Source organism: Ostrea edulis, chromosome 8 (genome assembly GCF_947568905.1).
Source record: "Ostrea edulis chromosome 8, xbOstEdul1.1, whole genome shotgun sequence".
NCBI classification, from domain to species: domain Eukaryota; kingdom Metazoa; phylum Mollusca; class Bivalvia; order Ostreida; family Ostreidae; genus Ostrea; species Ostrea edulis.
The window spans coordinates 12,210,406-12,228,414 of NC_079171.1; the positions used below are offsets into that span (position 1 = coordinate 12,210,406).

The 18,009-nt window shown below is 33.7% G+C and overlaps 1 protein-coding gene across 2 annotated transcripts in view; it reads right to left on the reverse strand.

Annotated features, from left to right (window-relative positions):
* LOC125662641 (mannose-binding protein C-like) overlaps positions 1 to 17,479 on the reverse strand; it is a 31,781-nt gene extending 14,302 nt beyond the window's left edge. Inside the window, exons 1-4 of one of the 2 annotated variants that reach the window (XM_048894927.2) lie at positions 16,592 to 17,479; positions 11,215 to 11,305; positions 5,379 to 5,543; positions 3,437 to 3,504 (exon numbers count right to left, since the gene is read on the reverse strand). In XM_048894927.2, the coding sequence (XP_048750884.2) occupies positions 3,437 to 3,504; positions 5,379 to 5,543; positions 11,215 to 11,305; positions 16,592 to 16,969 (702 nt within the window). In that variant the 5' untranslated portion in view covers positions 16,970 to 17,479. The remainder of the gene's footprint in view (positions 1 to 3,436; positions 3,505 to 5,378; positions 5,544 to 11,214; positions 11,306 to 16,591) is intronic. The other variant, XM_048894928.2, reaches the window with a different exon arrangement.
* Positions 17,480 to 18,009: the final 530 nt, after the last annotated feature.

Sequence of the window (18,009 nt, forward strand, 5' to 3'; positions counted from 1 at the left end):
TTTAAAAACTCATCAAAAGACAACACGAGCCGACATTTTATTTCAAACAAAAGTAAAGAAGAACAGAAAACTCTGGATTTTACATCTGAAACCAATGAGTGTTATAACAAACAATTTACTTATGATGAGTTGTTAAAATCTTTAGAAAAGTCTCATGATACAGCTGTAGGTCCGGATCAGATCCATTATCAAATCATAAAAGATCTTCCTAAACCTACCAAATAATGTCTTCTGTAAATTTTTAACATGATATGTTGAAGTGGTAATCTCCTTGGTCACAGGCTACAATCATCCCTATTCCAAAACAGGGAAAGGGTCACCCAGATCCTAATAATTATCGACCAATAGCCTTAACAAGCTGCGTATGTAAAACCATGGAACGAATGATCAATGAACGCTTGGTATGGTTTCTCGAAACCAATAACATTCTAACTGATATACAATGTGGTTTCAGGAAAAATCGAAGCACAGTCGACCAGATAGTAAGACTTGAAACCTATATCCGAGATGGCTTTGTTAACAAAGGGCATGTCGTCTCTATAGGTTTTGATTTAGAAAAAGCATATGATACCACATGGAAATACGGTATCTTGAAATATCTTCATAATATAGGCCTTAAAGGGCATTTGCCAAACTTCACCAATCATTTTTTAAGTGATAGGCATTTCAATGTTCGCCTAGGATCTACATTTTCAGACAATTTCGAACGATAAATGGGCGTGCCACAAGGAAGTATTTTATCGGTTACATTATTTCGTCTAAAAATAAACAGTCTAACTGATGTTCTTAAAAATGACTTCCATGGAAGTTTATATGTTGATGACTTTGTTCTCTGTTATAAATCTAAAAACATGAACTCCATTGAGCGAAAACTACAGTTATGTCTAAACAAAATTCAAACTTGGGCTGATGTAAATGGTTTTAAATTTTCCAAAATTAAAACTGCATGCATACATTTCTGCAATTAGATGGTACTCCAATTAAAGTCGTCAAAGAGTTAAAGTTTTTAGGTGAATTTTTTATAATAAACTTACTTTATTCTTCATATAGCAATGTTCAAAGAGAAATGTACAAAAGCTCTTGATGTAATTAAAGTTGTTGCAAACACAAAATGGTGCGGAGTTAAAAACACTCTTCTACATCTGTATCGCTCTCTAATCCGGTATAAACCAGACTACGGCTGTATAGTATTTGGTGCTGCAAGAACACCCTATATCAAAGCCCTCGATGCAGTTCACCATCAATGACTTCGACTGTGCACAGGATCTTTCCGAACCTCTCCTGTAGATAGTTTATATGTTGAGGCCAACAAACCACCCCTCGATCGACGTAGAATAAAACTTACATTACAATATATTACAATATATTGTTAAATTAAAAGCTAACTTTGACAATCCTGTATTTAACGGCGTTTTCCATCCGCAGTTTGAATATTTATATGACAAAAACAAGAAGTGCATAAAATCAATCGGTCTACGAGTTAAAAAACATATATGTGATTGTAACTTACCATTTGACATCGGAAAACCCTCTCACCTTCTGAAATACCACCATGGAAACTACTAAAACCCAAAGTAGACACATCACTTTCTGAATATAAAAAGTCTTAAACAAAGTCCGCAATTTTCAAGCAAAAACTATCCGAAATAAAACAATCCAAACATACTACAATTGAGATCTATACAGATGGTTCAAAAGACCAACATAAAGTCGATACTGATGCAGTAATCGCAAACGACGTTTTCTCTGCACGACTTGCAAATGAAGCAAGAATTCATACCACCGAAGCAAAGGCTATTCAGCTTGTTTTTGATTACATACAAACTTCTAATGACAAACATTTTACTGTATCATCAGACTCCCTATCATGTCTTCATTCAATAAACAACATGAATATTGATCATCCATATATTTTAGATATATTCCACCGGTACTATCTTTTAACTAAACGAGGTAAACTAGTTGAGTTTTGCTGGATCCCAAGCCACATTGGAATCCATGTCAACACCAAAGCAGACAAAACGGCCAACAATGCACGTCAATGTGATATTGTACACTCCATGCACTGATTTTAAATATTTCATAAAACTATATGTAAATTCTGTTTGGCAAATATATAGGGATTTCTGTGATACAAGCAAACTTTATCCTATTCAAAAGAAAGTAAACAAAGCGTGTAACATCGCAATGAAACGCCAAGACGAAATGATTATTTCAAGAATACGCATTGGACATTCATAATTGACCCATTCTTACGTACTAAACAGAGAACCTCAGCCTGAATACATATATTGTAAGTGTACATTAACTATACATCACATTCTTTTAGAATGTAGTGATTTTACGCCCATACGAAATATACTTTTTAATAGTGTGCAATCAATGAACGAACTTTCTACAAGTATCGACAATCATTATATTATATAATATTTACAAGAATGCGACTTTTACAGAAAAAATGAAAACTTTTATAATACAACTGTTTATAAACCCGAATCATTTTTTTGTTTTTTAACCTGTTTATTTCCATGTATTTTTAACGTTTATGTCCGGCGGATGGGACGTTAAATGGTGTCCCGTGTCAAGGATCACAACCCCCTTGGCACGCAAAAGATCGTTTTCCTGATGCTGGAAAAAGAGTTGACTCACTGGGGGCCGTCAGGGAAACTCAAACACTCACAACCAAACATATTTGAATTAGTTAATTACCTTAAAATAGCTGAAATATTGCCAAAACGGCGTAAAACCCCAACCAATCAATGTATGTCAGCACGAAGGCCTTTACCAAAATGGTAAACTTCATGATCCCCGGGTTAAAGTTTCTGACTTCAGGGTGGGACCCAATTTGGTATACAGCGTTTATGTGTAAAATACTGAAATAGCAAACATATTCTTCGGTGTCATTGATACTAAATTTAACCGAAATTGATATTTAGAAAGAACAGGTAGTACTTTACCAAAATAGTCAATTTGATGATCCTAGGGGTAGGGATTTTTGTATGGGAGTGGGGACAAAACGGTCAGTTATTGGATGTGTGAATATAATTTTTTTAACTTCTTAATAAGTACCATTACAATTCCCTCCAAATTTAGTATGAAACATCTTTGGGACAAAAATAGTAAACCCCAGTATCCCTGCACTCATAGGAACTTATCCTTGCCTCAATTGCTTATGATAAGCCTTTTATTTCGCAAAATGCTGACCTTCTCTTAATTTCATTGCCTACAAGATTTTTTGCGTTCCGACTTCCGTTTCTTTTTCTATTCCGTGTTTTGCAACGCCCTAGGGGGGTGACATGCACGGTCAGGTCTATAAGATTCTAAGAACGTGGTACGGTGAACGGTTCGCAAGGAACAGAACAGAACGCTTTGGAGTTGTAGTAGCACGATTTAGGGCTGAACTAACGAAGATGACATGCGCCTCACTGATACCAACCTCAGCTGATTTCCAGTCGCTCTTCGAATCACCAACGATGTACATATGATCTCTAAATCGACTCCAACCTTGTCAATATTAAAAAAAACAACATATACTTGACGATGCTAGGTTTAATAACGATGTGTATATGATCTCTAAATCGAACCCAACCTTGTCAATATTAAAAAAAAACATATACTTGACGATGCTAGGTTTAATAACGATGTGTATATGAACTCTAAATCGACTCCATCCTTGTCAATATTTAACAAAACCCATAAACTTGACGTTTTATAACGATGTGTATTTCTCTAAATCGACCCCAACCTTGTCAATATTTAAAAAAAAACATATACTTGACGTTGCTACGTTTTATAACGATGTACGTATGATCTCTAATCGACCCCAACCTTGTCAATATTTAATTAAGGTGGTCCACTACACCCAGAAACAGTTTATCAAATCAGTACGAATTGATTTAATTATAAAATATATGATGATATACAATAAGCATATATGCCAAGAAGGCAAAAGTATACACATCTGGATAAAAACATGAATTTAAAAAAAAAAAAATCAACACATATGAACACAAGTCTCGGGAGATTTGAACTCGAGATCTGCGGTTCACTAGCCCAATGCTTTAACCACTGAGTTACTATGATCGACAAACGAATCGACCAATACAAATAATTTCAAAAACATTTAAATCGCCATCTTCTGACGTCGTGTCATACAGAGTATAAGCTTTAATGTAGTGAGCTCCTTAAAAAAACAAGTAAATACTTCTTAAAATGTAGGAGACAATATATTAATATGTCCAGGTTAACCCTTAATCTTTCACCACGTGGCCCCCAAATCAATAAGGGTTATCTTCTCCTAAAGATGTGCCAGTGCATTAAGTTTGGTGTCTGTCAAACAAAGGGTTTTCAAGATATTGAGCGGACAGAATATTCCTATATCCAGTTTGACCCTTAACCTTTGACAATGTGACATCAGTAGGGGTCATCAGCTCCTTAGGATGTACCACTGCACCAAGTTCGATGAATGGTAATCAAATATTTATCAAGACATTGAGCAGACAGTAAATGCCTATGCCCAGTTTGATCTTTGACTATGTGACCTCAAAATCAAAAGGGGTTATCTTCTCCTAAAGATGTACTAAGTTTGATGTCTCTCAAGCAAAGGTTTCTCTAGACATTGAGCGGTTAGTATATTCCTATTTTCAATTAGACCCTTGCCCATATAACCTAAAATCAATAGGGGTGATCTACTCCATACAATGTACCAATTTTGATGTCTGAAAGACGGACAGAGAGGCGGGCGACGGACAACGGGTGATCAGAAAAACACTAAAACATATACTTTATGTTACATTATATAATGCATTACATATTCTATTATATTGAACAAAGATAATAATGGCGAATTTATGACGGGCGGGGGACTTCATTAACTCTATCCTTAAATTTCCATATTGATGTAAAATAATATCCCGTTATCAACTGCATATGGTGTTTATGTCTCTCAACTGATTCAATACGCATGCGCTTCTTCTGTGTGTGATCTGTTATGATATCGAGACAGGGTACTGACAAGTAAGTTGATGTTATAGGGGTTTCAACAGTCTCGTTGAAGTCAACATTTCGCAAACTCTATGGTCTGTATACCCATTTGATTTACCAAATGCAAGCTGCCATTAGGTCGAATGCTGTCTAATATGTAGGTCGTTCATTATATACTAATTTTGACTACGGATTACTCCGTTTATCTGATCAAGATATAGGAGTCACGACGGGTGTGTTCCGTCAACCGATGATAATTACTCCCTTTGGACACCTTATTCCACCTCTGGTGTTTCTTGGGACCGTGTGTACCTTACTCTCAATGTTCTGTTCTTTAAGAGATTGATCACTGTCTACTACTCTGAATTTTTTCATTTGTATATTAGAAATGTTACCACAATTCCGATCCACTATCCAATGACCCTCTTTAGAACACAGCAGTCGTCCGATATGTTTGTCCTGATTGATACACCTCGGGTGAACCATCCTCCCTATAGCGATGGCGTCCCATCTGCCTACTTCGTCCATGTCCGCCCTATGCATTTTTGGGATACCACAATCTAGGAACAACAACACACCTGTTTTACTAATACTCTCCATATCTGTTCAAATTTAATTAGTAAATTTATTGTAGATTATTTTAATATCAGATGGTCCTGGCGTGATTTATTGTGGATGTAACTGTCGTTTGGGAGGATAAGGTACTCCTGTGAAGATGGTAACTGTTCTTCCTTATGGGGTATTGTAGTTTTAAATTTTTACTTATTTAGGTAAGATGTCTGTATCACTTCAGTGCCTATGGTTATAAAGTGTTTGACTATATAAGAAATGAACAGCACGTTTGAGCTAGCGCTACCGATTCACAGAAAATTGTCCCCAAGTCCAAATTCGTTCATATTGATCATGCACAGCTCAAAAGTGCTGTTCAGTTCTTATATTTATATTCATTTACTACATCACCATTATTTACATTGCTTATGTAAATCAGGAAATATTTCTGTTGCATAAAGCGAACTCCTAGCCTTTGTCGCAGTCGTATTGTGACTTATGTCAAAACATGTACATGACGTCACACTTCGTCTTACCCTGTCTTTTATTAACATTGCACGGTGTACTGTATTTTGGAGCTAGGAGATCACAATATTGGAATGGTAATCCACATAACTTCACGATCTTAATCCGAGGTGTGACTTTGCGAGATCTTTGTATAACATGTTGTATTATTGTCTAATAATTACACTATCTCAGTCGCGCTCTTTAAACTAGTTCATAATTCATTCATAGTCAATATGAACGGATTGTGTCGCGTGCTAAAATTGGTTGGTTCATAGAGAAGAATGTGATTTGTAATATAAATATATCCTTGAAAATTACCAGTAATTCTTTCATTTCTAACTACATTGATTTGTACTTTATATATATCTATAATTCAAGTTTCATAGAACGTGCTTTCAGTCAAGCTGAAGTTTGGATATTTCCCCGAATTTGTTTATACTAAAATTATATATATATATATATATATATCGTAGAGCGTGCTTTCACTCCTGCAGAAGTGTTTAATTTTTTTTCTTGAATTATTTCATGCTAAAATTACATTTTTGCTGCTTGAAGGAAAACTGTCAATACCATAACATTACATAATGTAGGCATACGCATTCATATCAGATATTCCAATTTATTCATTAAAAAAAACCCATTGATTTTCACTTGATATCTGTTCTACCAAGTCCTTATCTTTGCACCTCATGAAAATATTAACATCTGTGAAGGATAATTTGCGACTACATGTTCCAGAAGTGGTGTAAGTCAACTGTGCATTCTATAAAAAATCCAAAGAAATTTAAGTAAACTTGACATCACAAAACTTTTCTCAAATCAATGACTTTTCAACACTTTACATGACCATTTTTTACGATAAATTCAAGACTAGACTTTTTGACATCAAAGAGAGTCCCTTCTTCAACAAAATTCGAAAATGCAATATCCCTATGTATTGATCAGTCATCCAAATAATTACTTTGTTAAACGCCACTCTAATTCCACGCACAAGTGCTCTGAAGTTGAAATACAAAATATGCTGGAGTTCCTCATTGACATTATTCTCGTGGTTTTTTGGTGATCAGGTATTCCAACAGTTTGTTGGAATCCCCATTGGCATGAATTCTGCTCCTTTGTTAGCTGACCTGTTTTTATATCCATATGAAGCAGAATTTATTTAAAAACTTCTACGTGAGAAGAACAAAATATCTTAATGTGGCATTCAATTCGCCATTTAGATAATTCGACGACGTTTTATCTATTAACAATAATTGTCATTCATATGTTGATTCGATATATCTCTGTGAACTCGAAATAAAAGACATCACAGAGTCGTCTAATTCTGCTTCATACTTAGATATGTTATTGAAAGTATATATTAACTGCAAAGTAACAACTCAACTTTATGACAAACATGATGATTTCATTTTCTCCATCGTTAACTTTCCATATTGATATAACAATATTCCATTGTCCGCTGTATATAGAGTTTACATATCTCACTTGTTCGATACGGAAGAACTTGTTCTGCTTATGGTCAGTTGTAAATCGAAGCAGGCTTCTGACAAATAAGTTGATGGTGCAGGGGTTCTAACATTTTCGTGGAAAGTCAGCATTTCGCAAATTCTATGGACGTTATAACGATCTAGTTTACCAATACAACGTATCATTTGGTCAATTGCTGTCTGACGTGTTTCATACCGAATGTTAGGTCGTTCATGACACACTGATTTTGACTACGGATACCTCCGTTTACCTGATCAAGATATAGGGCTCACGGCGGGTGTCACCGGTTGACAGGGGATGCATATTTCTCATCGGCACCTGACCCCACCTCTGGTATATCGAGGGGTCCGTGTTTGCCCAATTCTGTATTTTGTATTGATTATAGGAATTATGAGATCGATCACTGTTCCCTATTTTCAACTTTCATATATCCATAATTAATTTCAGAACTGCAAACACTTGTTCTCCTTAATTACAATACACTAAAACTACATTTCCTTTATACATACATATGTCTATAAGTTATGCTTCGTACAACGTGCTTTTAGTGGTGTTTTTTTCCTAAATTATTTTTATGCGAAGATTACATTTTTTGCTACATGATGCAAAACCCGCTATTACCACAACATTACATGATCCATGCATAAGCATTGTCATGAGTATTTTATATCTCCTTAAAGGTGACGCCTTTTTGTGTTAGCTTAACCCTTTCATTTCGTGGATTAGAGTAATACAAGTAAATGATTACTAAATCAGAGTAATACATGTACATATAATATTTACTTAATCAAGGAACATTATATGTAAATATTGATTGAATCAGGGGGTAATACATCTAAATATTTACTGAATGAGGGAGTAATACATGTAAATATATCGACTGAATCAGAGGGTAATACTTTTCTCTCTATTTTGTATTGCTTATAGGAATTATGAGCTTCATCACTGTTCGTTTTCATCGTTAATTTAAATATTTACTACTTCATATGTAATACATATCAATATTAATTGAACGGGGGTGGGTGATACTTCATGTAAATATTGACTGAATCAGAGGGTAATTCATGTGAATATTTACTGAATCAGGTATAATACATGTAAATGTTTGCTGATTCAATTTTAGTACATATTTATTGGGCCTGGTAATACATGTAGATATTGAAGGAATGAGAGGGCAAAACATATAATTATTTACTGAATCAGGGGAGGATAAATGTAAAGGTTAATTGAATCAGGTTGTTATCCATGTCAATAACCCGCATATCATGTTTGATCTGCTGGATACGTCTAGATGAGTATATGATGGATAGTATTTCTGATTACTGAACAGTTAGAACGCATTCCTGTATGATAAAGTACCCGATTACTTAACAGTTAGGACGCATTCCTGTATGATAAAGTGTCAGATTACTTAACATTGATGACATATTCCTGCATGATAAAGTACCTGCTTATTTAGCAGTTATGTATACCACATTCCTGTATGATAAAGTGTCTGATTATTTAAGGTAGATCTATACTCGTCCTTAAATGGACTCAATCATAAAAAAAAATTTGCCTTTACAAGAAAAATATATATTCCAGTAATATATAGCCATTGAGAGATATATATGTTGAGATGCTATTTTCATTGCTATTGCTTCTCAAAAGTAAACACCCCATCAAGATTAAGGGAAATGCACTCCTCCTTTATTTTTCTTAATAATTATTATTTCCCCACACAAATGGGCTGTAATAAGCAACATAGACCATATACCCTTTATTCAATGATATGTGATCATTTATTATAATAAATTGGAATAAATATTTTCATAATGTATACTTTGGGAGCCCAAACATGTTAAAACAAACACTGTAGAAAATACCATTTGACGTCAATATTGCTCTTTTCCCTAATTTTGTTATGACCTAAACCTTGAATTAATTGTTTTTATTTTACAGATTATTATCTTAGAATAAGGATTTGAGTAAGCAAATCATGTTGATGTATTATTTTAGAAGCTATCCGCTCTACAACTAGTACACACACACCCTCCTAAAATCTTACAAAAATTATACATTATCATATCTTCGTAAGACATGTGAAGTTTGAGCATATTTACAACCTTGGATAATACTTTGAATGCTAAACAATAACTACTATACGATACATGTGGTTTACAATTGAATTTTACATTTCAGCTGAAAAACATATTCTAGAGAAGGCTTTGCAGAATGTAAATGTAAAACGAAAGTAACAAACTGAATGTTGATGACTTTGCTTATATGATTAATGTATACGTGTAATGTGTGATATATCTTATATCCTGAGACAACGTTTTATATGAATCTCTACAGGTGATGGAATCATTTACATGTACATAAATTGGATGTATGTACATGTACACGTACACCGCTTACGCCGGTCTAAGTAGATGCAATTTCAAAAATAAACTAATAGATGCCGCCCCAATAATTTTGAAAAAAGGGGAGAGGATGAGGGAAAATGACAAATTCATGACGGTCGGTGAAATAAAACAAAATATTTGCAGCTGATCTTTGAAGTTTGCGTCAATATCTGTAACATTGTAGCAGCGAACACCACTACGATATATGTAGTCACTGGAGCAGCAAAATGTGAACTTGTTGTTTACACGAGCGTACTTTGTAGTTGTTGATGATAATTTGGAACCTATTCTAACCCGGATCCTCAAAAAAGAAATATTATCATAATGCTCGTGGAAATCTGACCCCCCCCCCCCCCACTTTTCCCCATCTGTCTTCCCCACTTTCTGATGCCCCGCAATTCCATATGTTGAACATTTGGATCATAGTAAAACGTTTACATACATGGATAGTCAATGTACACTGAATGCCTCACGGACATATACAATGCAATTGACACACCCTCATGCACCAAAATGTTGTTTGTTCTCCAACCGATTTTTTTCTAAAGCCATAATCATCTCTACCTCCCTCCTTTTGTTAACCCCCCCCCCCCCCCCCCCCCCACAAAATCTCAACTTAACATTTGACTAATCCGAAGATAAGAACACCCAGGAAGGAATTTATATCGGATATTCGTATTTCGTATCGCCATGTACAAATCAAATGGATATAATTAAAATATCACATTTCGGAAAACGGAAGCGTGCTTCCGCATTTACATTTCATTGTGACGTAGGCCGAGTATAGGTCAACTTTGACAAAGTGTTTGTTACTTAATAGTTAGGACACATTCCTGTATGATAAAGTGTCTGATTACTTAACAGTTATGACGCATTCCTGTATGATAAAGTGTGTGATTACGTAACAGGTAGGACACAATCCTGTATGACTAAGTGTCTGATTACTTACTAGTTACGACATATCCATGTATGATAAAGTGTTTGTTACATAATAGTTTAGGACACATTCCTGTGTGATAACGTATCGGATTACTCAATATTTAGGACACACCCCTGTATGATACAGTGTTTGAGTACTTAACAGTTAGGACACACCCATGTATGATAAAGTTTCTGATTACTTACTAGTTACAACATGTCCATGTATGATAAAGTGTTTGTTACATAATAGTTTAGGACACATTCCTGTGTGATAAAGTATCGGATTACTCAATAGTTAGGGCACACCCCTGTATGATACAGTGTTTGAGTACTTAACAGTTAGGACATATCCATGTATGATAAAGTGTTTGTTACTTACCAGTTAGGACACATTTATGTTTCGCAAACGGTAGTGGCTGACAGGCCTGGTTCATCTCACAGTTCGAAAAGGCACAGGGTCCAGTTATTGTCTGGTGAAGATACAGGAAAATGGTAAAAAAGCGATTCATTGATGCATATAAAGGAACGGTGTGTGGATTCATCATAAGGACCTTAATCGGGTAGAGGGACTGAATGGTAATCAAGCTAGACACGGAGATCCTTGATTAGCGATAAAGATTATCTGATATTGCAGATCTCGGTGGTATAGTAAACAATTAAATTGGTGTAAGTAACATAAAAAATACCTATTACAGCTATGAGACCACAATATCGGGAAAATCACTACACTGCAAAACTAAGAATCGTGAAAAACACATAATACAAAAATCACAAAATTGAAATACCACAAAAGTACAGCACTGCAATGATTAGATACACGAAATCCGAGTATCGACAAATAATAAAGGAAAGATCAGATTAACAATGCAAATCCACGAAATCCGACTACCGACAAATAATAAAGGAAAGATCAGATTAACAATGCAAATCCGCGAAATCCGACTACCGACAAATAATAAAGGAAATATCAGATCAACAATGCAAATCCACGAAATCCGACTACCGACAAATAATAAAGGAAAGATCAGGTTAACAATGCAAATCCACGAAATTCGACTACCGACAAATAATAAAGGAAAGATCAGGTTAACAATGCAAATCCATGAAATCCGAGTACCGACAAATAATAAAGGAAAGATTAACCTGATTAACCTGATCGCACCTTTGGTGTATCAAAGGGGCCGTGTTTACCTGACTCTCTGGTCAGTCCAGGGACCGTGTTTACCTGACTCTCTGGTCAGTCCAGGGGCCGTGTTTACCTGACTCTCTGGCGTATCCAGGGATCTATGTTTTCCTAACTATCTATTTTGTATTTCTTATAGGAGTTATGAGATTGATCACTGTTCGTTATATTCACCGTTCATCCACAAAGTTTTAGGAATTGATACAATTTTACGATATACCGCAAAACAATGTAAGCAGAATATTGCAAACTTAAAACCAGAAAACAGTAAAATTACAACCAGAATACTGTAAAATTAAAATCAGAATACTGCCAAATTAAAATCAGAATACTGCCAAATTAAAAGCAAAAAAAACAACAAAATTAAAACCAGAAAACAGCAAAATTAGAACCAGAATACTGCCAAATTAAAATCAGTATACTGCAAAATTAAAACCAGAAAACAGCAAGATTAAAACCAGAATACTGCCAAATTAAAATCAGTATACTGCAAAATTAAAATCAGAATACTGCAAAATTACAACCGGAAAACAGCAAAATTACAACCAGAATACTGAAAAATTACAACCAGAAAACAGCAAAATTACAACCAGAATACTGCAAAATTAAAATCAGAATACTGCCAAATTAAAATCAGAATACTGCAAAATTACAACCAGAATACTGCAAAATTAAAACCAGAAAACAGCAAGATTAAAACCAGAATACTGCCAAATTAAAATCAGTATACTGCAAAATTAAAATCAGAATACTGCAAAATTACAACCAGAAAACAGCAAAATTACAACCAGAATACTGCAAAATTACAACCAGAAAACAGTAAAATTACAACCAGAATACTGCAAAATTAAAATCAGAATACTGCTAAATTAAAATCAGAATACTGACAAATTAAAATCAGAATACTGCCAAATTTAAAATCAGAATACTGCAAAATTACAATCAGAATACTGCAAAATAGAAACCAGAAAATAGCAAGATTAAAACCAGAGTACTGCCAAATTAAAACCAGAATAATGCAAAATTAAAACTAGAAAACAACAAAATTACAACCAGAATAATGCAAAATTAAAATCAGAATACTGCCAAATTAAAATCAGAATACTGGAAAATTAAAATCAGAATACTGCCGAATTTAAAATCAGAATACTGCAATATAGAAACCAGAAAACAGCAAAATTACAATCAGAATAATATAAAATTAAAATCAGAAAACAGCAAGATTAAAACCAGAATAATGCAAAATTAAAACCAGAATAATGCAAAATTAAAATCAGAATACTGCCAAATTAAAATCAGAATACTGCCAAATTAAAATCAGAAAACAGCAAAATTAAAACCAGAAAACAGCAAAATTAAAACCAGAATAATGCAAAATTAAGACCAGAAAACAACAAAATTAAGACCAGAAAACAGCAAAATTAAAACCAGAATAATGCAAATTTACAACCAGAAAATAGCAAAATTAAAACCAGAAAACAGCAAATTTACAATCAGAATACTGCCAAATTAATATCAGAAAACAGCAAGATTAAAACCAGAATAATGCAAAATTAAAACCAGAAAACAGCAAAATTAAAACCAGAAAACAGCAAAATTAAAATCAGAATACTGCCAAATTAAAATCAGAATACTGCAAAATTACAACCAGAATACTACCAAATTAAAACCAGAATACTGCCAAATTAAAATCAGAAAACAGCAAGATTAAAATCAGAATAATGCAAAATTAAAACTAGAAAACAGCAAAATTACAACCAGAATACTGCCAAATTAAAATCAGAATACTGCCAAATTAAAATCAGAATGCTGCCAATTTAAAATCAGAATACTGCCAAATTATAATCAGAATACTGCCAAATTAAAATCAGAATACTGCCAAATTAAAACCAGAATACTGCAAAATTAAAATCAGAATACTGCCAAATTAAAATCATAATACTGCAAAATTAAAATCAGAATACTGCCAAATTAAAATCAGAATACTACAAAATTAAAATCAGGATACTGCATAATGCAAAATTAAAACCAGAAAACAGCAAAATTACAATCAGAATACTGCCAAATTAAAGCCAGAAAACAGCAAAATTAGAACCAGAATACTGCCAAATTAAAATCAGTATACTGCAAAATTAAAACCAGAAAACAGCAAGATTAAAACCAGAATACTGCCAATTTAAAATCAGTATACTGCAAAATTAAAATCAGAATACTGCAAAATTACAACCAGAAAACAGCAAAATTACAACCAGAATACTGCAAAATTACAACCAGAAAACAGTAAAATTACAACCAGAATACTGCAAAATTAAAATCAGAATACTGCTAAATTAAAATCAGAATACTGACAAATTAAAATCAGAATACTGCCAAATTTAAAATCAGAATACTGCAAAATTACAATCAGAATAATGCAAAATAGAAACCAGAAAATAGCAAGATTAAAACCAGAGTACTGCCAAATTAAAACCAGAATAATGCAAAATTAAAACTAGAAAACAACAAAATTACAACCAGAATAATGCAAAATTAAAATCAGAATACTGCCAAATTAAAATCAGAATACTGGAAAATTAAAATCAGAATACTGCCAAATTTAAAATCAGAATACTGCAAAATAGAAACCAGAAAACAGCAAAATTACAATCAGAATAATATAAAATTAAAATCAGAAAACAGCAAGATTAAAACCAGAATAATGCAAAATTAAAACCAGAAAACAGCAAAATTAATATCAGAATACTGCCAAATTAAAATCAGAATACTGTCAAATTAAAATCAGAATACTGCCAAATTAAAATCAGAATATTTCAAAATTAAAACCAGAAAATAGCAAAATTAAAACCAGAATAATGCAAAATTAAGACCAGAAAACAGCAAAATTAAAACCAGAATAATGCAAATTTACAACCAGAAAATAGCAAGATTAAAACCAGAATAATGCAAAATTAAAACCAGAAAACAGCAAAATTACAATCAGAATACTGCCAAATTAAAATCAGAATACTGCCAAATTAAAATCAGAATACTGCAAAATTACAACCAGAATACTGCCAAATTAAAATCAGAAAACAGCAAGATTAAAATCAGAATAATGCAAAATTAGAACTAGAAAACAGCAAAATTACAACCAGAATACTGCCAAATTAAAATCAGAATACTGCCAAATTAAAATCAGAATGCTGCCAAATTAAAATCAGAATACTGCCAAATTATAATCAGAATACTGCCAAATTAAAATCAGAATACTGCCAAATTAAAACCAGAATACTGCAAAATTAAAATCAGAATACTGCCAAATTAAAATCATAATACTGCAAAATTAAAATCAGAATACTGCCAAATTAAAATCAGAATACTACAAAATTAAAATCAGGATACTGCATAATGCAAAATTAAAACCAGAAAACAGCAAAATTACAATCAGAATACTGCCAAATTAAAATCAGAAAACAGCAAGATTAAAACAAGAAAACAGCAAAATTAAAACCAGAATACTGCAAAATTAAAATCAGAATACTGCAAAATTAAAACCGGAAAACAGCAAAATTAAAACCAGAAAACAGCAAAATTACAACCAGAATACTGCAGAATTAAAACCAGAATACTGCAAAATTAAAACCGGAAAACAGCAAAATTACAACAGTGAAGAAACAAAACAACACAATGGACACAGTATAATTTGAATAATACAAAGCAGGAGATCAGGTCATTGCAGAATTACATTATCGCACAAATCAGAACTACGAAATGAGATCACTGAAAAATTACAATACGTTGAAATGAGATCAGTGTTAAGCTTGGACACTACGAAAATCAGAACGAAAAAGAATTACAATGTACAATATGGAGGATTATCATACTGCAAAAATGAAAACTGTGAAATAGAACTGCAATGCAAAAATCAAGTGAACGAAATCATAACATCAGGGAATTACAAGAATGCAAACTTCAGCCAAACGAAATTAGAACACCCGGGAATCATATACAACAATACGAAGATTAAAACAAGCAAAATTGCAAAACTGAGTACCACGAAATCAGAACACCGGAAAGTCACAATACTCAAAATATCAAAACCAGAATACCGCCGCCATGAAAAATAAATAACATATGAACCGCCCATCAGAAGCCCGCCACCATAAAAATAAATAACAGATGATCCGCCCATCAGAAGCCCGCCACCATAAAAAACAAATAATATATCAACCGCCATCAAGAAACCCTGCATCAATAGAACGCCGCCATAAAAAAAAAATAACTATGAACCATCCAACAGCGCACCGCCGCCATAAAAAAAAAATAGACAATGTATGAACCGCCTATCAGAAGACCACCGCCATGAAAATATAAACAACCGCCCATTAAAAAAATGCCACCATAAAAACACAACCTATGAACCGCCCATCAGAAAACCGCCACCATAAAAAATAAATAACGTATGAACCTTGTTAAAACAAAATTAAAATCATTTTTATTAGACTTAGATAACGGACATCTGTCCCGCAGAAACGCGCGCGACTTTCAAATTTTATCATACGCCGGTCTATAAAGAAAAAAAAAGAACATGTACCTTGTCCCAGTCTTCCCGCTCGCTGTAAACCCACCCCGCACTTTCCAGGTATTTATTAGGAGCTGTAGTTTTGTTCTCATAATTGATTTCGCAGTATTTGGCACCTCCGTAATAACTCACAGATTTACAGCGTTTTCGTCTTAAGCAGTCCTCCACACAATCTAGTATGCTGTAGTCTACGAAAGAGTCGATCATTTTCCTGTCCAGTCTGTATCCATACCGTAATCTGGAGTACCCCTCCTGAAGGCTGACTGAGCAGGACTCGGCAATAACAGTCGTCAGCACTGACCATATGTAATACGTCTTCGGTATCACCATTGCGCATTCTAACATCGCTTGCTGCATCAAAGGCTTTATATTGTATCTCTGGTGGTGCATTATATCGATTTCTGCTATATGTTATAATTCATGCATGTAAAATGCTTCATCTCGACTGATCTTTCCCATTTGAATGTTTCACCACACGGGGTAATCATATACCCAGAAAACTGTTTTCCAATATGGATTAGATTATGAAAATATGTACTTTGTTTACAATGGATGACTTCCTGTTACATGAGAAGAGAATAGTGACTTGGGAATAAAACAAGCTATCTAAACTGCACTCTCATGCAGGTATTGGAATCGTGAAAGACCATGCTATATAACAAAAAAACCTTATAAATAATCTAAAACATGGGCAAGATATGTTACATTTCCTAGCAGGATTCTACTGGAATAAAGAACGTCATCATATTGGTAATATTTAAATGATAGACACAAATACCGGTGTATGAAAGATTGATTAAATCGGTGGTTAACTTCCTTATCCACTGGTGGATCTTTCACCAATGGTTAAATTATGTTACCATCTGGTTCATTCTTGTCCAAAGTTAACCATTCTGCAGATTTGGGTTAAGGCATTTTACCAGTGTATCAAAATGGTTGTCCGTTTGATAGAAACATTGGTACACGACAAAATAAACTGATGATTTATAGATATTTCAATTATAGTTTCGATGAAACCGAGTATAGATTTTCTAAAGAAACAGTTCAGTACACTAGAGATCTCGCATAACCCCAGTAATATCGCACATCGTGAGATCATACTTCCATACCCTCTCAAACAAAGGGACGAACGAACAAGTAGAAAATAAAGCTCTAGTCCCCTGCAATTTTACAATCCAATAGGGGACTAATAAATGGAAATTTCTCAAAAACATCTCATATATACCATCAAACGATATTCTGTCCCAGCTAATAATGGTAAAATGTTCTTATAAAAGTTGAATATAACAGACAGTGATCCATTCCATAACTCCTATATGTAATACAAAATAGAGATTTGGGCAAGCACGGACCCTAGATATATCATGAAGTGGTAAGACGTTTTGTTACGCTACGAAGTAAGATAATGTATATTAAAGGTAGTTTAAAAG